Raw genomic sequence first — 25,173 nt, forward strand, 5'->3', positions numbered from 1 at the left:
GAGAAAAAAACTAAAATTAATTCTTCCATCCCTCCTTAAAATCTTTGCGTGAACTACTCTTGCTGCTTTACATTGATTACTGCTTTATAACCCTCAATTAAGTTGAAAGCTACTAAGTAGCAATGATTCTTCTTTTTTTCCACCATCATTTTTGAAAGTAAACTTAAGAATTGCTTTCCACATAGTTTGGAGCAGCTCCCTTTCCCAGAGCTCATCTTAACCAATAGACAGCTAAATATCACTGAAAGAGAGCTCCTAATCTGATTATTTACCTTGAAAAAGGTCATAACCCATTCCTTTAAAAGAGCCCCACAGCAAGCCTGACAATAATAATATGTAGAAAGGCAAACCAACTAGAAAAAAAATAAATAAAAGATCCATTTCTACAGCATGTTCTTTAATCCAATTTCCATGATTTTAAATAAAAAATAAAGCAAACAGACTCAAAAAAGTGTAGATAAATTTAAATGCTTAAAGCAATGAAGTTATACTGAGCATTTCTGACTTGCATTAGCTTTAGAATGGACAACATACTTTCATTAGTAGAAGGATTTCAAAGCACATCTCTATTCATGATTTTTTAATACCACAGTAACTTGTTTCATAGAAAAATCTTATACTTTAATTTTCAAAGCATACTACAGTCCTATTTACTTTCCAAAGCCCTCAAAAAGATGTCAAGAAATTTTACATCAGCTTCTCTTTAGTCAGAAGCCTGAACAACATCCTTTCTCAACTTTATTCAACTCTTGTTCAATTTTCTCTATACTTCTTAATAACTGCAACAGTGTGAAAAATTACCTTTTTTTATACAGAAATGTGCATATATGCATGTGTGTGTGCACATGTGCACACTGTGGTGCACAGAGGTGCATATGGACATACATGTCTACGTGTCAATGTGTAATGTTAGGTGATCCACATGCAGACGTGACCCCCAAGTTTCAAAATTAGTAAGTTGCTAGTCACTAAGTTCCAAGTTTTAGGCAAAATCCTCAGCAAGCTAAGTCCACAGTAGAGGAGCTGGAATGATTACCACTTCCTGATTCTTTGTTCCTTAACTCATAGTTCAGAAATCCTCAAAAATAACTAAAAACTGAAAGCTAAAATGGAATTTTTCTTTTTTGTGTGTTAAAACCTCACAAAATGAGTATTTCTTCTGTCAGGTATCTCATAATAAAAAAACCCACTATAAACAAGACTAGTACGGTATGGAATGTATCCTTTGTGAAGGATAAAAGTAAATAAAACTTTAGAAGGTTGCATTGGAAGTTGACCTCCAGAGGTTGTGGCTTTATTCCTGCATACTCAGAGACACTGAAAGGGAACTAAAATATATATACATCAGCCAGCCCGCCCATCAATACCTAGTAATATCATCATTTCACTTTGATATTGCTAACATCAGTAAATAATGGACACAGCTGGACCAAAAGTGTAGAATACTTTTGTGTGAGAACCCCCTGTATGTGAAAAATTATTTCTCCCTGGTATTATCTTCACTAGAATTTAATAGGAACATGATACCAACATCAGCAGAAATTCTCCATTCTACATGTTTTTCAATAATTTAAATTAATTCTTTTACCTGGTGTTGCAACACATTTTTGTCTGCAGGTTTTTGTCTACTGTGTCCTAATACTCTCAAGCTTGTATTTCAGAATGAATCCATTTCAAAACAGGACATAAAAATGCTCAAATAATTTATTAGTTTAACAACATCCAAGTTATTAGCTAGCAGCTAGTGAGCACTTCTCATGCTAAATGTTAGCTTTGGTAATTTTTTGGTCCTTTCGTAGAAATGTGAAGCTATATTTACTTTTCAAAAGTACACAAAACCGCTTCTCCAAAGCTCATTCTGCTATAAAAATTGCACCCATGTTACTTTCCTCAGAAATAGAGCTCATGCAAAAAACCCAAAGTGTGACTACTAAAAAATGTGCACATTATCACAAAATATGTTCCTATCTAACTGTTCCATCTGCTTATTGTAATGTACTGTCTTCTGTGCCTTTGAAAACACAGTATGATAATGGCTGAGGTTTCATCTCTACTTTTTTTACCAGCTTCTGAAGACTTTGAACTGATAATGCGATAGTGCTAAAGAATTCATGAATGAATACATATGTTGCGTGCTGTCCCTCTTGCAAAAAACCAAACATCTACTTACCCCAAGTCCCCCACAAGGCAACAAGGAAAAGAGTTTTTGAGACACGTTTCCTATATATTAAAAAAAAAAAAAAGAAACAATAAACATCATTTATCAAAAAGACATTTAAATACTGGAACAATAATCACGCTTTACTATAATTCAGTTTTCGGTATCACACAATGAAAATGCCATATATTAGAATAAAAAATGTTAATAGTACTTAGAAAGCAAATCAGCCATGGGACATCTAAGGTACTCTTTTGCAACAGTGACAAATCTTAAGATTGGTAAGCAGTAATTTCAAAGGAATATAGTGATCGAATCTCCACAGAAAGTCACTCTGAACTAGGGCGACTAATCATCCCGATATCTGTAGCTGATAAGCAGCTTGTCTAAGCTAGTCATCTCAGCTTCTTCTACAGCCAGTGGAGTGAGGTAGGCACCTCTACCCAGCCTAGATGACTGATGGGATGAATTATACTTGAGAAGTATCTGTTTCTTTTCACTGACAACAGAGGGAACCTCATTAAGCTTGCATGAAACCGATAACTAATTTCTTAACTTCATCTCTCCAAAAGAGTTTTTCGTTTGAAAATTGCAGCCTTAGTCTTCCTATCTATGCAAAATGCTGTTCTCTTCATTTACATACCATTGATGACTACATTAATATTTTAAAAACATAAAATGAAATATTACTTGTTTCAGTATTACTCAGTAAACACATTCTACTAAAGGGAACAAAAGCTTAATAGGCTTTAGAATCTAATTTCTGGCTTACTCTCCTCTATACAATAGATAATGTGATAGGGTTTATCTTAATATTTATACTCACTTTTTATTCATTCATGTGTTCTTTTTTTGTACCACTAAACTCACTGTTTGTCTTGATAAGGACAATATGAAAACTGGGTAAGGATCTCGGGATTTGAGGCAGTTCCTATCCCAGTATGTAATCTGATCCTAAGGCAGCTGTGGAAGAGAACGTAAGCTTTTCCCCTGCCGTATCACAGAACTGGCTTTGTAACTTTGCCATCTGGAGGAGACGTTAGATAGTGAATCACTCAAGTTACCTAGAGGAGCCACCCATTGTTATGGAAGGGGCGAACGCTGCAGTTACTCATGTTTAGCAGGTGCCAATGAAATGCATAGAGACAATTATAAGCCATCATCTTTGAAGTACGAGAGAACAGACTGCAAGGTCTGAGACAAAGAAAGTGCTTTTACACTTCGAGTAAAATCCAAGATGCACTTTTAACCGACTAGAGGCCTTTGATCAGTTTGCACAGTGTGCGAGAGAAGCCAAACAAAACCTCCTGTGGAGCTACCAGGGGAAATGCAGGTGCAGCGGCTATGCAGAGTATTCTCATACTGTGAGTCCTAATGGCCCCAGACATGCAAGGAAATGTTGGCTGCAGGAATTTGTCAGAGTAGAGGTACAGGAGGAGTTTCCAGATCTCTTGCTAAGCAGATCCAGGGACCAACGCAAACAGCAATTTTTCACTTTTTACTGTGGGGAAGATCAAAAAGTCTTGAGCAGATAACTAAAAAATTAGTGCTGTTAAAGTGCCAGGACACATTAACGGAAACATAAGCTGTAATTTGAGAGAAAAGAAGGCATTTTTAGAATATTGAATGACTAGACCTTTTTTCTTAAATTCCATTGCAGAGTTGGGACATAAGAGAGAACAGATGAATTCTCATTTATCTCCCTGCAGCTGGGCACATTGTGCATGGTAAACACTATTAAAAACAACAAACACAAAGTAAAAACAGAAAAGCAGATGGCGAGGAAGGACACTAAAATCAATCAACAGATAGTACTAAAACGGGGGAAACAAGCACGAACCCTTTTCAGTGTATCAAGAAACTTGCCAGGATACTCACTTCTTATTGCACGATAGTCAAAAAAAGCAGATAAGAGACTTTGGAGAACAAGAAAAACATTGAGATTTCATGAAAAGAACAATGGGGAAAGGTTCTACTAAGAAACAGTGGGACCATCACTTAGCTAGCCTCACAAAAAAAAAAGAGCTCACAACACTCTTTGCCATAAATGAAAATCCATAGCAAAAAGCAAACCCTGAAAATGAATCAAGGTGAGAATTTCCTATGATGTTTGGAGCTGATGCCCCAGCAGAACTTGGTAAATAGCAGTCATTTTACAGTAACACCCTTCCACATCCAAGGATACCTCCAGAATAATAATAAAAAAACATATTGGGATACTTCAAGTAAGATAGAAGACAAATTTTAAACAATCATACTTTTTTTGGCTTTGCATCAGGACAGAGTTTGCAGTCACCAGCAAATCACTTGAGAAAAAAGGTCTTTTAGAGACAATTCAGCACAACAATTTACTGATAGAGCTAGAAAAACTATCCAAGATTTGTATTCTAAAATTTCAACCCACAAATGCAGTAGAAGCTGGTTAGTGAAATCAGCTGCTGAGGCACCCATCATTGACTGAGGTCAGGGCCTCTACAGAAGTAAAGGAAGCTGCTTAGGAGATTGACAATTGGGGACTGAGAGTCTGATGAGCAGGAAAAGGGGTGGGCAAAAACTCTCTTTCAAAAAAATAAACAAACTAAAAAGTGTGTTCACTTGTGAAAAGGCACAGTTTGAGGAACCTGATTGTTTTCAGTATCATCCCTCAAGAATGAAGCCATTTCTGCTAAGTGGTCATTTTTTCACTAACTTGAAATTGCAATTACACAGATGCTCTGTGAATGCATCTTTTAGTTGTACTCTAAATACTGCCCCACTGTCAGGGATGTGTCAACAGTATATTTCTCACTTTTACAAACTTGTAATCATTGGAAAGTTGCTTTTTAGAAACACTTTCTTAATTACGGTTGGAGAGGGAAAACAGCAAACAAATTTGTAAGACCTGTTTGATAACTGTTCTGCCCTTGAGCTTATTCAAAGAGGTTTGAAAGGTTGTATTCTGTCACATGAAACCATAATGTGGTGTGACACACAGTCTGCGTATTAGTTTCCTTCATGTCAAGACAATGTAACGCAACATAGCATGTTACACACCACACTGAAATACGATCAGTCAAAAGCTTAAACTACGCAATAGTGCAGAAGTTGAAGTGATCATCTGCGATAGCTACATTTGTAGGCCTTGATGCAGGGAAAATAAAGCCAAGAGTTCAAGCCAATTTATACTCTGAAAGCATTAAGAATACGTGAACGATAACTGTGTGCATAATTCTCGCTGATTTCAGTAGTTTACAGCCATTTTGCTTTGCAGTCTTTCAGAACAGGTTTCTTCCTGAACAGGGACACTGAAATAAGCATTTTTGACAAGTAGCACATTTCTAGCCCTAGTCATACTTAAATTTCTTTCTTTCCAGTGTTTCGTTTCTGTTTGAAAGATACAGAAGCTGCTTGTTAGCAAAAAAAAGAGCTTCAGACAAAGCAGATGTACTCTTCTGAACAGGGACAGGGAAGAAACGCTTTTCTGGAGCACAAGTGGACAACAAATGGTGCCTCTGTCTTTTTGGGTGGGTAGAGGAGTAAGGGAAGGAATGGGTAGGTCCTCCTTTTCATTAGGATGCAAAGCCATAATTTAATAGAACAATTTCTGTAGAAAAAAAATGCACTTTCATTGAAATAGAAATGTTTTATGAGACGATGTTGTTATTGATGACATTTTTGATGAGAAACATTTCCTTTAGATTTTTCTTCTTTGCTACACATCATTTTGAATTTCTATACTATACCAAGATGTTAATTTTGATGTCAGGATTGGTTAAGTTCAACCTCACTGCACTGGGGACAATGAAAGGTGGAACAGTCACACTGCATTTTGGAAAAATGTAAGAGACAATTAAGTTCCTTCACACAAGAGTCTGGAAGCTCAAATGATTAGAGCTTCCAGCCAAAAAACAGGCACATGCAAAAGCATGTGGGGAGGGTGTTTCATTGACTGTTGTCTTGGTAAAAGGCCATGTGAGATGCAGCAAGAAAACATCCTAGAAACAGAGACAGAAAAGGGCATTAAGCCAAGGATACACAGAATATATGCTAGGAGTGTGATCTTGTTATAAACTTAGAGAGTAAATGTTTTGGACTAAGTGTCAAATAAAAAAGGCAAAGAGTGTCAAGTAAAAAACCGTGGGCAAAGAAATGGTTTCTGAGATTGGGTAAACAAAGCTTTCTGCATTCTCTATACATTGGCAGAAACACAGCGAGGATACCTGGGTCCATTCCTTTTTTTACCTCGTAGCTGCAACTACACACTGCATCACATATGGTGGTCAACCATTGAGACCCAAAATGGGAACAAAATTTTATATCAATGTATGTTATATTAAATAATGTGAACATTAAAATGAAATGAATAAAAACAACAAAAAAAATTAAATACTTGACTCTATCAAAATGGAACATTTTGACGATGTTGACGAACTCAAATCAAAATGTTTCCAAATATTCATTTTGCAGGAATTTAGAGCTTTTTCTTGGAAACACTTTTTGTGGTTTTTTTTTAAAGGGGGATTTCCTGCCTTGGACGTTCAAGCTCCTGAGAATCTATCATACTGTAAGTATTTTTCAATTTTGATGTTGCCTTGGCTAAGAAGATGTATAAACTTAGACAACATTGTGATCAAGACTTTTTTCTTATCTACTCTTACGACTCACTGAAGCAACAGTCTGCCTCACAGAAGAAACTCTTAGCATTAGTTTCCAAAGCAAAATAATTGCTATGTATTACTAGAACTGTGGCAGCAATTTCTTTTGATGGCTAGTATTGTTTTTGTTTGGGTTGGGTTTCATTACATTTAGGAAAAGCTCCACATCTCAGAATAAGTGTTATAAAAATCATTGAGAATTGCAGTGTTGCATCCAGTGTGCTGGGACATAAAGGGCAGGATTTAACTCAGATTATTTCCAAAATGCACTACTTTTTTGTGTGTTTCCTTTCACATTCTCTGTAGCAGATCTGACAAGTAGATCTGCTTCATGCTTCACTCATGGCAGAGCTCAGTTGAACCCTACTTTTCTATTATAAAAAGCATACACTGAGCATTGGCTGTGCATGAAGATATTTGATGTGAAAATCCTGTCAGTTTTCTGCTATTCTGTACATCCGTAGGTCCATTTAATATTTTAATGTGTTTTCCCCCCGTTATTCAGAAAGATATCATATCCTGCATAATGGGAAGACATTAAAATAAAGTTCACTTATTAGCAAGACTTAGACATGGTATCTGCACTCAGTGTGGCTGAAATAATTGAAATAAAGCAAATGAGAACAGCAAACAAGCAATTCTGACAAGCAAGTGTATCTTAAACTCCCGTTTTCAAATCAAAGAACACAAGGAGATAGAAGACCAACCATGTTCAAAATTGCCATTGACCTCCGATGGAGAACAAATTACAGTAAAGGGTTAAGACTTCGATTATTTTTGAAGCGAATGAGGAGAAACTTCTATTGCTGCTTTCCAGCCTGTGCATTTTGCTAATCTATATTTGGCTTCCATCGTAACATTCTCCTTCCACATAGCAATGCATTTGGAAAAAGTGAATTTTTGTCACACTGCTTGCCAAGTATTTTAAACTGACACCAGCTATGACTAATGACAGTGCTGGAATGTGCTGTTCTCAGTAGAATAGAGGCCTGTACAGACCTAGGAGTTTCCTGGGGTCCAGCTTCTGTCTGTTCAGGGGGCTGGTGCCATACAGCAGTGAATGATGTTCAGAGTGAACCAGCTGTATTTCCTCCAGACTGGCTTTTCGACCTCGAATTCGCTGAAAGAAAACAGCAGAGGCCTACAATATTCCACTGACAATATTTAGGGAGAAAAAAAAAAAAAAGTAAAGGTCCGAAATAACATTTAGTATGATTAATAATGGGTTGAAATTGCGTCATGCAGGAATGTGACACTGATTTGTTTATTAAAGTAATGCTATATGAAAAACAAATGCGTGTGTGGTTTATCACAAATGCTTCACTTAAGTCTTAACAGAGTTAACTTAATACAGGTTTTCACACACAAGAAAAAGAAAAGATTCTGCCTCTTTTCTACATTATATTAAGAGATACAAACCAAAAGGTGAAATATTTCTTAGGTAAGAAAGCTGGCTAGAAAAATTCTAGTTTAACACCTGTAAGCTGCAGATGTGTTCTGAGTGAGAGTTAATGTTTTTTGCATTACTACTAGTACTTGTGATTTATGCTGCTAGGAAGAACATGATCACAGTGAGGAGAGCCAGGGAGAAGAAGAAAATTAAAGTTTAAATGCTGTAATAAAATATTTCCATATCTTTTTATTTTTTTAATGTATGTTCGATATCCCAGGATCATTTTTGCTGTTACACATGCTGACTCACTGGCTTCCTTACATTTTTATAAGTGGAGTTTGTCTCTTTAACTGTTTCTCCAGCCTGTACTCTCCCCACTTAAATCAGTGTTAAAAAATCTGGGATGTCTTTCTATAAATCCATTGAAATTTAATCAGTTTAGGAAGGAAGGAAGATAGGAAAGAAGGAAGAAAACATTAAAACTAACACTTTCTTATTCAGCAGATCTGTTCCTTGTATGTATTTGGAGTTACAGCTTGTCATAAAAATATTTACTTGTGCTAGTGCTGCACAGCCTTTGCAGACACAGCAACATTAAACAGATTTTGTTCAGGTTTGGGCATAATAAACAGCACTGTCAACAAAGTTCTGGTCCCAAGATCATCTTTCCTGTTGATATTGGATAACGTAGAGAGAAAACAGTCTATTTTTAAGGTCTTGGACTCTATTTGCAGAGCTGGTCCTTATGAAGACTTGGGGCAAAACCTCTCACACCTCAGACTGTGGATGCGTCTGACTGTCAAGGTCTAGAGATAAACAGGTACAGAAGTTATCTAAATAGACCACCCTATTTTTAATAGACTGGTTAACCTGTTACAGAAATACCACTCAATTCTAGTTTTCTTAGAGGTTAAGTTGTAATTCTTCTTATATCCATCACCTACTCGTGCACATCAGAAGGCACCAACCTCTGCACTAGGAGAAGAAAACAATATTATAAATATTAAAGAGAATGTGCACTGCGGAAGAAAGGAGCTGCCTGGGGGGGTGGTCTGAAGAACCATGCACAATTTATATTGAGTTAAGCAGTGGCAATTTTTTCTGACTAATCAGGAAAAATGTCCTAAGAGTTAGATCTAGATGACTGTGGAACAAGTTCCCCCTCAGGGAAATGGTGGAAGCCCTATTTCTTGCAGCGTTTAAAACTTGACTGGACACAGCAGTGGAAAAAACATTTTAGGGAATGTTCCAAGAACTAAATGACTTAATAAACCCTTTTTCATCTCTGATTTCTTCAAGCCTCTCCCAGTCTCACATGAGAATTTGTAGCAGTGCACTCACATCCTTTTAACACACAGTTGCACAATCAAAATCAGCACATTATGTTACTTCATGGAGTCAGTAAACTCTGTAATGGTTCTTCTGGGTCAGATAAAATGTTTTTCTTTACAAGTGAGGTGACTGGTAACATTTATTCGTTCATCCATTTTCATTAAGGTCTATGTTTCTAATAAGCTGCTTTAAAATCGATATACCCAGTTCTCCACAGCAAAACTGGGAAGGGAGGCTGGCTTTTAGGACAGCTAAAACAAATGTGTAAGAAAAGTAAAGCGGTATTTTACGAAGGTCACATCAAAGAACCTTAAGTAAAATACTCACTCTCTGGTCATATATTTTCTACAAGTTATACAAAAACTCTTTAAGAGATGTTTAAGACAGTTAATTGTCTGGCTTTTTTTGAAGTGCTGTTAAATGCCATATCCCTTTAACTATAAAAAGACCCACAGCTAGCCATTGTTCTTACAACGGGGAGCTCTGTGATATCCTATGGAATATAGTGATTCGCACTAACGGGGTAGCGTCTGGAAGTGGCCTCCACAAAACATTTTGCCAATGAGCTACCTAATACCCAGTCTTGCCAGCCAGATTCTCTAGGGCAGAAACAGGTTGTGCAGAAACAGGTTTGGTGCAGAAATCAAGTAGTACCGAACAGGACGCCCCACTCCAGGCTGCTCCCAGCAGTGAGGTCCTCGGAGTGCAGCCAACAGCTGAGCTGCCAGGGCAGGCACAGCCAGAACTGCTCTTTCTCTGCGACTTCTCCAGCTCTAACCTTGAGCATCAGCAAGCACATTTACACAGTAAATGGCAGGAGGAAAGGGAAGGGTAAACGGTGCACACACCTGTGCTGTTTCTGCATTCCTATCTCCTCATTTACTGTTCCTTTCAACCCACCCTTGCAGTACCACTCCCTGTCAAGCCATTTTCAATAACATTAAAATTCCAGCTATCTAAGGCTCTACACAGAGGAAAAAATAATTGACATTAAAAATTACCTGTAAAAATTGCTAAGAACAGTTCTTCTTACACAATGATATCAGGATTTAGCAGATCTACAAAAGCACGTCATGAGTCTGTTGCCAGAATCTGGAATCATGTAACTTCAGTTATGCAAAGTGATAGTTCCTGGCTCTCACTGGCATGAGTTATCAGACAACATAATGTACGCATTTGTATAACTTTACACATACACTTTTATCCACATCTATTTTATTTTAAAGTGTCTTTCTTAATTTTCATTGGCCATGGTAGTATCAAAAGCCTAAAATGTAGTAGAAACCAGAAAATTGGCATAAAGCCAATGAAAAAGGAGAAATAGCATAGGAGAACTCATGAACAGTATTTGTTTCATTCAGGGGGCTTTGAATACTACATACATGCATCTACTACATCCTTAGTAGAAGGCAGGTCATCCTTTTCTAATGTGCATGACAGTTTGTGTGTTGGCTTTCTCCTCTAACATATGCAGCATCCTCATCAACAGAGACATTTATACATCTCAGGAGAGCAAAATACTACACCTGAGTGCTTCGAAAAATCAGTCTAGAACTGGAAAGTTATTCTCCCCACAGCAGGAGATTTTCACAGAATTTAAGGTCAAAGAGGACTGTCTAGTCTGGTCTTCTGTTTAAAATAGACCATTAAAGTTTCACACAGATAACCTCTATTAACCTGAATATTTTGGTTACACTTTGAGCAGACTAAACTCCTGCACAGTCAGAGATTCAAAAAGACAAAGGTGACACTGCCTGTTTCTCTCTGCTAAACTAAGAGGAATTTTGACATAGCTTAAGGAATATTTCTCACTCGGGTCTCTCAGTGTAAGGTGCCCATTGCCTTTACTGCAGCTATTTGTATGGAGATAGTGTCTCTGAAATTCCCTTAGGCTATCTAGTTTGTAAACAAGGTCTTCAGAGTTTTTCCTACTATTCTGGGATTTCTTATAGTTGTTAAAGTCTCTCTTGTTTTTAAAAATACACACAGATAACATGGATCAGTCAGTACACCCACATCGCTTGCTCTCTCTCCATTATGTGGGAATTGCAAGCATATCTCTGACACACCCACACCCACATAGAGATGCACTTACTCTCTTCATGTGTTTTGGTCCTCCAGTGCCTAACCTGAATATGTTCACCACCACAAAGATTTTTGCTCTTAAAGACTAACTTTTCCTGTATTATTTCTTCTTTAGTGGTAAACTGAGGTTCAGAGGATAGAATTTTTTCATATATTTCAGTCTATGTGATCTGGCAGACTCAAAGGTTTTTAAATCTTTAAATTCTTTCCTTCTCTCCCCTTCGGTCCATGAGATGTGGACAGCAGGAGGTGTAAAATGTCTCCCTAATCCAGAAAACTACCAAAATTCAGATCAAATTCCAGGCGGAAAAGAAAAATGTTGCTGGACCACAGTCCCTACAGGAAGTAGAGGTGGGGGCACAAAGTGGGACCGTGTCTACATTCTTCTTTTCTTTTCTAAAACTGTGCTGATCCGTGTAGCCTAATGTCAGTCATGTCTGCATAAATTATGGCCCCACAGGAGTTATGTAAATACTTCCTCTCCCTAGAACAAGTAGAAAGCAGACTCCGCTACCAAAACATAACTCAGTCCTTTTTTTGTCCCAAAGGTAGGGCAGATATGCATCGCTCTTTACCAAGAGAATATTGCAAAAAAAAGATAATAGATGTTTTTATGCCAATCTTTGCATCTTTTAGCTGCCCTGTTCTGGTGCTGTATTTGATAACTGTCTGTTCTACATCTGTCAGACTTTAACGAACACAGAATAAGTATTTCTGTAAACATACACAACATTTTTAAACTAATGCAAAAATATTGTGTCTGAATTTCATTTTTCCAATACATATATACCAGGAATATAAAAAAGTCCACTACGGGGGGAAATGACTCCATTTTCTTGCCCTAGACTCAGTCAGGGACTGGTCTCTCAAATCCAGCTCTCCAGGGCTGGCCATGGTCTGAATATGTTTCTCCTTTGTCTTGGGAAAGCCGATGGGGGAAGTAATCTATCTATTCGGAAGAGTGATATGATTAAAAAAAATTCTGAAAGCTACAACTAGTTTCTCAATTTAGCAAAAATCCCCTAAACTGTTGTTTGAATAACTCTAGAGCTCAAATATCTATGGCTAGAAAGACAAAATACAGTCTAGCGAAGCAAGTCCTTTTGGCTGTGTCTGCAGCAGTAGATTAAGCAGTGCCAGGAAACATTCCCAGGCAGAGGAACGCAATCATCTGTACTATTAAATTGCTAAAGTGGTCCTTCACACCGTTTTGGCTGAGCAGCAACTAGCACTCTCCCAAACAAATCCCAGACATGGTTTGGTCACTGGCATGGGCCAGGGAGCATTCCTGGTAGTATGAACATGGGCCTTTCCATGCCAGTTGGCCGCAGTGGTGGAGAACAGTCCCAGGAACATTTTACTTTGTAGTGAAGACACAGCTTTGAGTACCCCAGTCAAACCTTGTTATGATTTTACCAAGTTATATTTTGAAAATGTTTTACATGGGGGCGATATGAGCAATATAAACAAGGTAATACATTAAATCTAGAGTAATCTACCCAGATTAATCCATTAACTGCAGCAAGCATGGTGTCAGCCCAGTATATATGACTTTCATCATCCCATGCCCAGTTAGAGACGACGGTTCTCTGTGCACTTGGCCAGTCGTCTATCCAGGGCCATGGACCTGAGCTGCGTGAGAGGGGTTAATCCACACCACATGATTTAGGAACCACATTGTGGTCCCTGCTATAGATATAACAAAGATCGTATAGATTTAGCTTGTTCATTTTCATAAGGGTTTCTTGTTAGATTAAGAGAATAGGGAGGGTCCCCTGGTATAAGCCTGTGCCTAGGGATACACACATTGCAAGGTAAGAAGATCTGAGCTACCTCTGACTGAACTAGCTTTGATCCTGAAACTCCTCATCAGACAAAGAATGGGACTGCAGCCCTCTTGTGGGACTATTGTTTTAGTAAAAGAGAAAAAAAGAAGGTTCACTGTTACTACCGAGGATTTCCTAAGTGGCTGTTGCAGGTTGCTGTTCCTAAGCTGCCCTTCAGACTCGGTGCATGAGGCAGTGCACGTGGCAAAACCCGACCAGTGATCTCCCCGCTCCTTTCTGACAGAAACCGTTGGAAATTATATTGAGAAATTATATTAAGAAATACTAGTGTCCATGAGGGGGCATTCAGAAGTCAGTAAAAGAGGCAGTGCAATTGCCCGTGATGCTTTGACTGCATCCTCAGTGTGGTATATTCCAGAATGCAGCTTAATGGTGGCCTATTTATTTTTTCTTGAATAATGCAATAACCGCTCGTTTAGTGACACGAGTCATATATTCAGCTGAATAACTTTTCTAAAGAATCAGAGCACCAATTACGTGAATCACTGCAGCCTTCCTTATTTTGAAAAGTGAGCAGATTTAAGGACGTGTTTGTTGTCAAGCAAGTGCTAGAGAATTCAGTGAAGCAAACAACAGATTGCATCATCAAATATAATCTTGTCTTTAGCTACATAAGAGGATCAGGATAAACACCAGATCTACACACCAGCTTCACACTGAGGTTCCTCAAAGTTTTATCATCACAGTTTACATTTGACAGCTCGTTTCACATTCCAGCCTCATTTCAAAGCACACAATGGGAGTCAAAATTAACTGAATGCCATTCGACATGAAGTGACTTATTTCCTCTCTGCCCACTCACTGGATTTTGCAAGACCTAATAGGCTATATTTTGGTTTTTGAAATTGCAGAATTGTAAGAGGAAACTTTAAATTTTCCAAGAAACTATTGGACTGTATACACCTCAGACTAACCTATACCACTTTTCCTATTTACAACTTTTGCAGATCCACACAATTTACTCTTCAGCAATATCTGTTTATTACTGAAGCAATACATAGTAGCACATTGTGTTTTAGTTATTTTCTCTCTTTTTAATCTTTTCTTTATAATACGGGTCCTGAGTCAAGAAGGTAACTAGGCCTTATTTTAGTAAAGCACTCGTCTGTGTGTTTAACTTACTCCTTAAGTATGCAATCCCACCAGTGAAACCACTCATGTGATATGTGGCCTTAAGGGCCTTGCTGAAAGAAAGTCTTCTTGAAGATTTAAAAAATTATCCAAGCTAAAAAAAAAGAATTAGCCTGTTAGAGTGCTGCCATCTAGTTAGATGAGTGTATACAACAAATCCATTTATAGCAATATCTCACTGCCCAGTACACTAGGCTACCTGCAGAAAATCTTTGTGCAAAGTCACTAATAGCTAATCAAAGGGACCTGTTGTACCAGTTCTTTGGGTTTGTAAAAGCCTAAGTATATAAAGAAAAGTAATTAAAGAAAATAGAACATAAGAGCCCTGGCAATTTTGGGATCCCGCAAAACATAAGCATATTTGTGTTGAACTTTGTTAACTTGTGCTGCAATGCGGTAAGCACGCTCAATTGCCACAGGCTTCTGCAGAAGTTGACAGTGCTGCACAACTCATGGGAAGCAGTGAATGGTAGGAAAAGGCTGTTTTTCAGTAACCCAAGTCATATATGAACCTCAGAGCCCATATTTGATTTAAGTATGATGTTTTAATATGCAATTTTGTGAGGGAAATCAAAGCAGAAGGAAGTTCCACATTTGCTCTGATATTGTCTAGAAGATTGCTCATAAATGTCTCGGGTTTTGACTGGGTACCCATTGTACAGCAGGCAAACTAAAATGCTATGAAAACAGACTTTAGGGTCTGAAATAAGACAAGATGCAATGTGCTTATGGAGTGATACAAACTACATGAAAAAAAAAAAGCAGTGTTTTATGCTACTACAGAAGTAAAATCCTTAGCTGCTTGAAAAGGTTAAGAACTGTGCTATTGAAAGGACTGCACTTGCCATTTGACTACTGCTTGTCTACCTTCCTATATCAAGGTGAGGAACACAGTCACGTCTAGATTTTGTATTCTGATGCATGTGGATAAATGACTTTCATTGTGTAAATTCTTTGTTTTCTGATTGGGAAGTGTACTTTCCTAAAATGCATTATTTTAATATTGTCAGTTAAGTCCAAATAATTCCTAAGACAAATTACTCTCTTATTACAGAAGTAAGACAGATTTGGGATTTAATAAATTTGCCATTTACTTTAACAAGTCAAGTACCTGGTCTTTATTTTTTATTACCTCGCACTTGTTTAGCAACCCAGTTTCTTGCAGCCTTGACCAGATGCTTTGGATCCTTCCAGCATGTTCAGGGTGATTAGCATAGTTGCCACACATACACTGGTGCTTCAGCATCAGACTGTCATACACAACACCTTCAGCACAAAGACAGCACAATAAGAAACAGTAAGTGAAACAAATGCAAGTTATACTGTTCCGTGTCATGCATACTATAGCACAACTCGATTTTATTTGACAGTTAGAGCAAGATGAAAATTCTGGATCTTAATTCCCCTTTCCTCTGGGAGACTCTGAATTTTGACTTACAAGGTACATCTTGTGATATTGATAAGGCAAAAAGGAATTCTCAAGAAATTATACTAATAAATACAATTAACTGTAAAGAAGAAAGGAAATTGGGTGGTGTCTTGTTAAAGATTTTATAGCTAGAAAAAATTCAGTCCTATTACTGAATCACTTGTTTTCTCTTTCTCTAGTGGGTAAGGTCAGTTAAGGTTGTTAACCTATATATAACAAGAAAAGGTTATATATTTACAGCAGTGTAAGGAAAATCATTCAGAAAAACCTTTTAAAATAAACTTTGAAATGGCAATGCCACTCTGTATTTGTACTGCTTAACTAATACTATATTAATTCCAGATCTCAATGCATATCAGATGAAAGTTTCAGAGAGTTGCAGCAGTGGCAGCCAGACTCCTTTTTCATTAAAAAGAAAAGTTCCACCCACTACTCAGTTAGGACCAAATCCTGTTGTTAGACTGCAATGCAAGGTTCCTTTTGAATTTTCTATGCTCATTTATCCAAAGACAGAACAACTTTATATGGAACAGCTATCAATATCACATTGCTCTGTAGCTGTGTATTGGGAGAAAAAGAGAAATTTTAGCGAGCAGGCTCGAGCTAAACTCAATTTTCAAGGCTTTCAAACCAAGTCTGAAACACTGAAAAATGATTTTATTTATTTACTTGTTGTTTGCATTTCCCTTAGAAATGTCTGGAACAAAAAATATTTTCCTTACCCCTGTGAACCATTTTCATTTGGGAAACATTTGCATTTTTCTTCCCCTTACAGTTGAAAGGGACTCAAATTAACAATTTCTCCAAGCTGCAAAACTTGGCATTCAAAACCTCTTTCTTATGTGCCACCACTACTGTGGATGCCAACACAGTTCCGGGAAAATTGTGTTAGGCTGCTACTGTAAAGTCAGCCAGTGAAGAAAATAGAAAATTAAAGTCCAGATTCAACAACATGCTCAATACACCCTTATTCAGCAAAGTTCTTGAATGGGTATTGAACTTCATTAAAGTGTTTAAAAACTCTACTGAATAAGAGTCTGTATACATTGTGGGCAATGCAAAGTTAAGGTTCTGAGATAATTGTTAGAAGCCAGCCAGAAATTATGCTGCTCTAGAAATATTTATGCTGCCATATTTCTTAGCTCATGCACTTTAGAACTGATCCTTTGGGATCTTGCTATTTAAGCCAAAATGATAATACAACAATTATGTTTAGCATAAGGAGAACGCAAACATAATACCTATGTGCAGTATGACTAAGTTTATGCTAAATGATTATCTAACAAACAAAATAGTTCATTAGCAATAAATTCTTGTATTTACTTTCTTGGTTTATTTTCTTTTAAAGAAAAAAAAAGAGCCAGTGAAAATCTGGAGCTAATAAACTAACGCAGCTTAAAATCTCTGCTGGCATTGTCAAAGCAGTTAATAATTTCCTTTCTCTGCAGTTATTTGCACTGTAAAGTTTATAAGCTTTGCTGCTCTATCATCAGGGCTTATAAGTTATTTGAAATAGCAAGTATGCACACAAATAAGTGCATGCTCACATACCTTGCTTTCCTTTTCTTGACACCCAAAGTTTTAACTTCTACAGTCTGTTGCACACCCAGATTGTACAATTTGCCAATGGTCATTATACCACTAGATAAGAAAACTTCTCCGCCCATCCCCCTGCCCAACAGAGGTGTTTAGATGCTAAATGTACATGCATCAGGACTTTCAGAAGCTCCTAGGCAGAGTAGGCAGTTATATCCAATGGATTTGAATGGAAACACTTGCTAAATGTTAATAAAATCAGCTGAAAGTTGAAAGTATCTCCTGCCTGCCACTCTTTCAATGAATGTTTTATTCTAATTATCAATGCTCCCTACAGGCTTAGGTTTGCGTAGTCCAAACGCAGTTACTAGAAATAAAATATATATATTTTACTATGTTATTACTGTACAGAATCAAGATGTTGTGTAATAATGACACTTTTTGATGACTTATATCAGGGTATCACAAGCAACTAAACAGTGGTTTTGAAGTGGAATGCTGAAACTGTGCATTTAGGATGCCTCTTATGGTTGATGTAGGTATAAACATCCCTTTCTTAGTGCATTAGTATTTTTTTCCCAAATAAAATATAACTAAAACCGTAATTTTATTGTATGTGAATTATTTTGTCCAAATCAAAAATCAGTTTAATGGGGTCAGGTCAGTATTGCATGGCAGAAGCATCTGCTCCAAACTTTTAAACACTAACATATTCACACCACTGAGTGTAAAATTTATTTCTAGCAGGATTAATTGACTTAAGAAAAGACTGAAATATATGTTTTCATTTATTGCAAGCATCTAAATTGATTTAGGATGTGCAAGTAATTCAGATGTGTGGCTGCTGGTCATACAGCACACGTGCTTGGTACAATAGCACAATGCAGCAGTAGAGCTTACTGCTAAAAATAGCCTGTAGGATTTCCCTAACAGGATTCAGCCAATAATCTCCCCACCCCCACAAAAAAAAAAAAAAAAAAAAAAAAAAAAAGAGAGAGAGGGAAACAACTGTTTTCGATTGCAGACTGCTGTGAAATATTAATAAAAGATGGTTATTCTGTCTCTCCAGAACAAATGCCTACAGCCAGATTCTGCTCTCAGATTCCTTGTGTAAATCTGAGCAGCTCCACTGAGAGTGGTGGATTTATTCTGGATTTACACCAATATTACTGAGGTCAGAACGTGGCCCTGATGACAGACTGGAATGGTGGCACCACTGAACCATATAATGATAGAGGACACAGGACAAAAGAAACTGAATTTGCCTTAAGTCAGAAAAAACAAGATCTTCCTGGGGGGGACTCCCTAACACTCATTCTTTTTCCAAAATAAGTTATTTGGATCAGCTTCTTTTAATAATATTTTAAACAGAGGAGAGAGCAAGACACCTAAAAATTGTTGGCTGACAGCATGCTTTGAAGAAGGCGAAATGCCCTGGAGAACAACAGTACCAATAAAAAAACTCAAGGGAGGCATATCTAATAAATTATTTGGAAGAAAAGTCTGAACTAAATAATGTCAAATATTCTGTAAACCATCTAAATGAACATCAAGTAGATTTTATATTTTTTTCCATCTTTAACTCATTATCTTGTGCATGTACTGCATATATATTGCATAGCTTTCTCACAACCATTACCATTCTGATTCCCTTCAGATATTTGGCTAAGGGCATTTTCTCTCATGGCTCACAAAAATACAAGCTTATTTTGATCCCTGTGTAATGTTCTGCCACAACAGTTTTCCTTATACCTTTTTTCTCTTCCAAGAATATATTGTCTTTAAATAGGAAAAAAAAACAGTAAGAAATAATTCAAGGCAGGGAGTTGTTTTTACATTAATTTCTAAGGTCTGAATTTGACCTCACTTCATGCTGTACTAGAGTTTTCTCCCTTCCCACCCACCCATTCCTTTCTTCCATGCTTTTAAAAATGGTAGTGTTGCCACTGCTGTGGGCAGTGGCTGGCTGCAGCTTGTGCTCTCTTAAGGGAGCAAATCATAGAACCACAGGATAGCTCAGGTTGGCAGGGACCTCCAGAGGTCTGTAGTCCAACTCTCTGCTCAGAGCAGGTCAGCACTGTGATCAGACCAGGTTGCTCAGGACTTTCATCCCAAAGGATTTTGGAAAGGCTATATAAGAATAGAGAAAAACTGGGTCTGGGTTTCTTTATTTCCACTGACCAATGAATAAATGCTGGGGCACCATCCAGACCCAGGAAATACTATGCACAGATAAAGCCATTTTATACCATACCATACCATACCATACCATACCATACCATACCATACCATACCATACCATACCATACCAATGTTAACAATACATATATTGATCTAGTTATTCACAGAAACTGTATTAGAACTACTGATGTTGCAAAGTTCATTGTCACTCCAAAGGTATTAAAACTCATAATGTATAAAATAGCTCTATTTTCAATGCACTTGGAAATTGCAGTGATAAAGGTTATATATGTAAGTCTGTAAACCTGGACACATGTCAGGGAAAGGGATTTTTTCAAGCAGAAAGGAAAGGTTTCATTGTGAAACCGGTCAATCGGCCACGGGGTACTGGCTGGCCGGTTAGCACAGAGACAGCTTGGAAGCAGCTATAGCACTGCACTATGTCTTCAGCCAGTACCTAGAGGATATGAAGGAGGTGAAAGTACAAAGCAGAAGTGGAGAAGCAGAAGCATAAAGTTGTAGAGAAGGTGGAAATAGGAGGATTTTTTTTCTTTAATGAGTAGAGATTATTATCTTGAAAGAGTGGTGGAGGGGGGAAAAAGATTCAACAAAAGAAGAAACAAGGATTCAAGAAGAAATTGTTTTGGATTTGGAGAAAAGAGTTCAGTGAAGGATTGAGAATCTCAGAATAAGAAGCATTTTTTCTCCCTTTCCTTCTCTCTTTCTTTCTCTCTTTCCACTGCTGTTCCTCATGTAGCAATGCTTTATTAAAGGGGTAAGGTTAAACTGTCTGCCCGATCTTAATACACCCTGACTCTGCATATGCACTGTCTGCATTTCCGTTGCAAAACCCATCAGGCTTCCTTGTGTCAGAACTCGAGCCCTTTATGCCTGGTATGTCCCATTCCCCGACACCATCTCCATTCAGTGTTTGTCCTACACAATTTCATTCCTTCTCTTATTTTCCCATCTCAACTTCACATTTTCTTTCTTAATCAGTTCCGCTGATGGCAGAAGTCCCCAGATATATGTAACCCCCTTGACCCTAGTCCCCTTTCTGGGGACCTATAAAGGGAGGTGTCAGTAAACCTTAGCAATCAGACCAAAACAGCAGCCTTTACATTTGTAACTCCATTCAACATTTCCAGTGGAACTGCAGATTTTTGAACAGGACATTGAAGCCTACACACAGTGAGCTCACTTTTGGTGTGCTCTGTGAATCTTTTAGAATGAGTTTACAATGTTTTGGGGACTCTGTGAACCACAACTAGAAAAACAGTGGCCTGGTTTAATAATCCTGTCTATACACAGCTGGTCTTTTTGCAGAAACTCATGGAAAGTGAATTAGCATGTTTCTTTCTGTACAATCCAAATATTTGTTACCCAACAAGTGAAATTCCTAAATTGACAGTGTATTTACAGAAGAAAAATTATGTCTTTCATCTTTGAATGTCATCTTGCATCCATTTACCCACTTACTTGCAGTGTTTTAAGGACATCTCTTTTTCTTTTGCAGTTTTTTTCTTTAAAATAATAAATTTTTGCTTTCCAAGTTCACATTCTAATTGGAAAGATGGGAAAGCACACTGTCTTGCACAGTCACATACAGTGCCCATTAAGGATTCCATCCTACATCAGTCCATGGTCATGGCCTGAAGAGCTGTAAGCTTTCAGGGCATGGCAAGTTCTGCCAAGCCATGTAAAGGAATTAGTACTTCTGGCAGAAACCTGAATAAATGGTACCTCCAAGTATTCAATTCCCCTTTCTTGTGCACAAAGTGAAACTTTGCTTCCAACCATGCTGTAATGTTATACTGAAATTCAGGTTTTTAAACAGATGGAGCCGCTTGCAAGGTTAGATTGCCCATAATAAGAAATGGGTTTTCTGTGGTCATTTTTCTTCCTTTCACCAAAGTTTTTTTGGGTTCTAATCATTCTGCTTTGGACAGCCTAGACCATACCAATAGGAGATGCTCCCTCAGTGACTGGACTGCCCAGGCCTGACCATAAAACCTTCCTCTGTAGAGACTCCACACAACTGCTGAAAGGCCAAAGTTGTAGCCAACATCACCTTCTAGTCGTGGCTACAGTTTTGCTCTTTCTGTAAGGAAAGCAACCTTGTAGCATAGACTGACTTGTCAAATGAAGATGTTGAGAATTATATTGCAGCTTTCCTACTTACTGGTGGCCTTTCTTCAACTTATCGGTGGTCTTTTTACAAAATAGGCAACAAGAACACGGAGAAAAGAACCAGACGATAGGGAAATGAAAGAAAAAGCTATAAATGACTTAAAGGCACCAAAAATGCACCGGTTGCTATATTGCCAGAGCCAGTCAATGATAATAATTTATGACTGTGTGAATATTAACCCTGTGATTTATCAGCTGCACTGGTTGACTTGATGCCAGTACAGCATCATAAAACCGAGGAACAGTAAGGCTAAAACTGAATGCATTGCTGCAGGAGGTATTCAAGGCATTTAAATCTGTTGATCCTACATGAACAAACGCATTTGCCCTGCCTGTTACAAGCAGTCTTTAGGGAATCCTACCAGTCGTGTAGACATGCTGGCTGGGCTGGTCCATGGCTGGGTGAGGTAATGTGGAATCAGCAGGGGAAGATGGGGTCCTGGACACTGGCCGATGTTTATCTAATCCCGCCATGCCAACTGTAGCCATCTGAGCCTGGTAGATTTGCAACTGGTGGACACGCCGATGTGCCAGGAACTCCTGTTTCCAGGAAAACAGCACAGTAGAAAGAAATGTGAGACGGGATCAAGTAAGACACTGAGGGAAACATGTCAACAAATTAAGTTCATTAGGTCAGGGATGTAATAAACAGTGTGGAAAAAGAAAAAACCCAACAACTCGCACCTAAGACCTGGTCAATAAATCCATTTAACAGATGTTTTCACACTGATGGTGTGGGCTGCTAACTTTGCTGAAGAGTAGGTGATGGCAGGCAACCTGTCAGTTCTCCTTGACAGAGGAAAAGACAGCTTCACATGCAGAGGCTGATAAAAGACAAAGGTTTTTCTAATATATTGAATACATAATATAATGTTAGAATATGCACTTTATCACCCTACACAAATAAAAATAAAATCTTCCTACAGCACTGAAAGTGAAAAGCGGTGTCCTTACTACTCAGTACCAAATTTGTTGAGCAACTGTGAGTCAAGTTTCTACAGAGGACTCAGTTCCCAGAGCTCCCTGGAAAACAGGAAAAATTTGCACATAGGTTTTCACAAATCATTTAGAAATTCAAGAACTGTTACATGAGATCCCACTTAGGGACTAACTTTTTTTGTCATAACTGCTGCCAGCTGTAGGCAGTGCCAAACACTTCAGGAAAGGTAGGCAGGTGTGAAAAGACTGAGACGGAGCAGAAAGGAAGATTTCCTCCTCTGTTTTGTTTGTCAACAGATGGTGACTTTTGCTGACATGACAAAGGCTGAAACCCTGCTGAAGTCAGTAGAAACCTTGGCATTCACTCACTCCGCAGAGTAGGATGGCTTTGCAAGCCCTTTTCTTTTTGTTTTTCTTTTTTGTGCATATAGTTCTAGAACCTCAACAGAAAGTGAATGCATGAGAGAGATTTCTAAACTACTTTGCAATACAAATTCAGTTGGAATGCACACTTCTGTCTTAGAACTGCAGACTCTGTTTATCCTCACCTGGGCTCGGTATATATATATGCAGGTATATATATATGGTGTATATATGGCTTTTTTTTTCTTTTTTTTTAAACTCAGTAACAATTAGTGGTGCTGTATGTTGTTGTTTGGGACAGCAGCTCAGAGGCCTGGCCTGGCCAAGGAGGAATTGCTGGGTGCTCAGAGAAGTGAAGCAGAGTTCAGGCTGTGTGGGAGGGCAGGTGGGAGTACCCGGGAGTACACCAGCCCTTCGCGTGCTGCAGAATGAATCCACAGCTCGTGGGAAGTGAGAATGTCTACGCTGCATGTAAAAAAAGAGGCCTTTAAGAAAACAAGTGCTCATCACTAACAGCAGAAATGAGAACAAATGCTTTAAAAGGCAGCCTCAAAACCCACATTAATATCTAAGGTCACCACTTCAGTGAAAAGACATAAGGTCATGAGAAGGGTAAATCACCTGGGACCTTGTCATAAGTGGCTAAATAAAGAAAGAAAATACGAGTAAGCAAAAAGAGATTTTACAAGAAGTGTCTTGGTTTGGGGTCACTGAACCATTTCCCTTTCTTTAAATACAGTCCCCAACTTTTCCTATTGCTTTTTTAATGTATGATGGCAGGATGGTGTTATATATTCCAGGAAATATCTGGGTGTATCTGAACAGGTCTGTGTATCCCCTTTCCCTATGAACATAACATAACTTAACATTCAGGAGTTCTTTCCTGAAATGCCTAAGTGCCTTGTTTTTACTTAATTTCACTAATGATTTTAATTGTGATAAATGTTCAGAGGAGATATTTTTTGTGCTTTTAGGTATACGCATCTTTTGTAACCTTTGTTGGGGGTGCATGTGATTGGGGAGGAGAAACAAAGAAGGCATGGACACTATTGTGTTGAATATTTCCCCTGTGGAGAACAGAAGTAGATAAATTCCTTGGTGAGGATTTAGCATTCACTTTCCTCAATGCTGGCTTAGTGCTCAATAAAGGAGGCACAGGAGGTATTTTGCTGTCTGTGGCACGATTACTCCCTTCATCCTAGGGTCAAATGGTGACAGCAGCACTGTCTGTCTGATGTTAGTGTATTCACCATCTCCTGCCTACTCTTCCAAAGCATGAGAGCTAGCTGAGCAGTTTGGAAGAAGCCAAACTCCTACCTGCAGGAGCCCTTCTTCACACAGAGCTTTACTGCCATACAGGAAATCAGCAGAACGGTTGTTATTTCTGCTGCTTTCCTCAACCTCATAAGTTGCATTCATTGCGTTAATTAAATAGCTGGTATCTGTGTAGTTCTTTGGTCAAGGGGATTTTTAAAAAAAACAGTGTTCACACTAATTAATGATAATTCATTAACTGAGTTCACTTTTCTGATAATTACTAGAGTACAGAAGACAAAAAGGTTTGTTCGCTATTGGAATGCTCTTCAAGCTAGTAAGGGTGCATCAGTGTATTCTGGCAGTCTGCATTAAACAGCATTATTTAAATATACTTCTTAAGGAAGTCTTGTAAATTCAGCTGTCAGTGAGGGGGGATTCATGCTGCGCACAAATGTTTCTGTTTGGACTTTTCTCAGTGCCAGTTGACTCTGAGCTCTGAGCCTTTAGAGCTGCCTTGTCTGCCTTCCTTTTACTTTCAGACCTGAACTGCACTTGTGCAATATCTGCACAATCTTTTTCAGTGAAGCTGTAGGTTTGCCATTCAATCAATACCTAAAATCTAATCTATCCAGCTTTCTGACCTGAAAAAGTCAATTTAAGTGTGTTGGGGGGGGGGGGGGGGGGGGTTTGTTTTTGGT

The 25,173-nt window shown here is 38.1% G+C and overlaps 1 protein-coding gene across 1 annotated transcript in view; it reads right to left on the bottom strand.

Annotated features, from left to right (window-relative positions):
- The window catches only part of HDAC9 (histone deacetylase 9), a 452,900-nt gene that overhangs the window by 122,207 nt on the left and 305,520 nt on the right, over window positions 1-25,173 (bottom strand). Inside the window, exons 13-18 of the mRNA XM_009326083.1 lie at window positions 22,279-22,456; window positions 15,713-15,846; window positions 7,792-7,912; window positions 2,161-2,220; window positions 1,917-1,927; window positions 1,840-1,858 (exon numbers count right to left, since the gene is read on the bottom strand). Coding sequence (XP_009324358.1) covers window positions 1,840-1,858; window positions 1,917-1,927; window positions 2,161-2,220; window positions 7,792-7,912; window positions 15,713-15,846; window positions 22,279-22,456 — 523 coding nt within the window. The remainder of the gene's footprint in view (window positions 1-1,839; window positions 1,859-1,916; window positions 1,928-2,160; window positions 2,221-7,791; window positions 7,913-15,712; window positions 15,847-22,278; window positions 22,457-25,173) is intronic.

Source organism: Pygoscelis adeliae, unplaced genomic scaffold, assembly GCF_000699105.1.
Source record: "Pygoscelis adeliae isolate BGI_AS28 unplaced genomic scaffold, ASM69910v1 Scaffold15, whole genome shotgun sequence".
In the NCBI taxonomy this organism is placed as follows: domain Eukaryota; kingdom Metazoa; phylum Chordata; class Aves; order Sphenisciformes; family Spheniscidae; genus Pygoscelis; species Pygoscelis adeliae.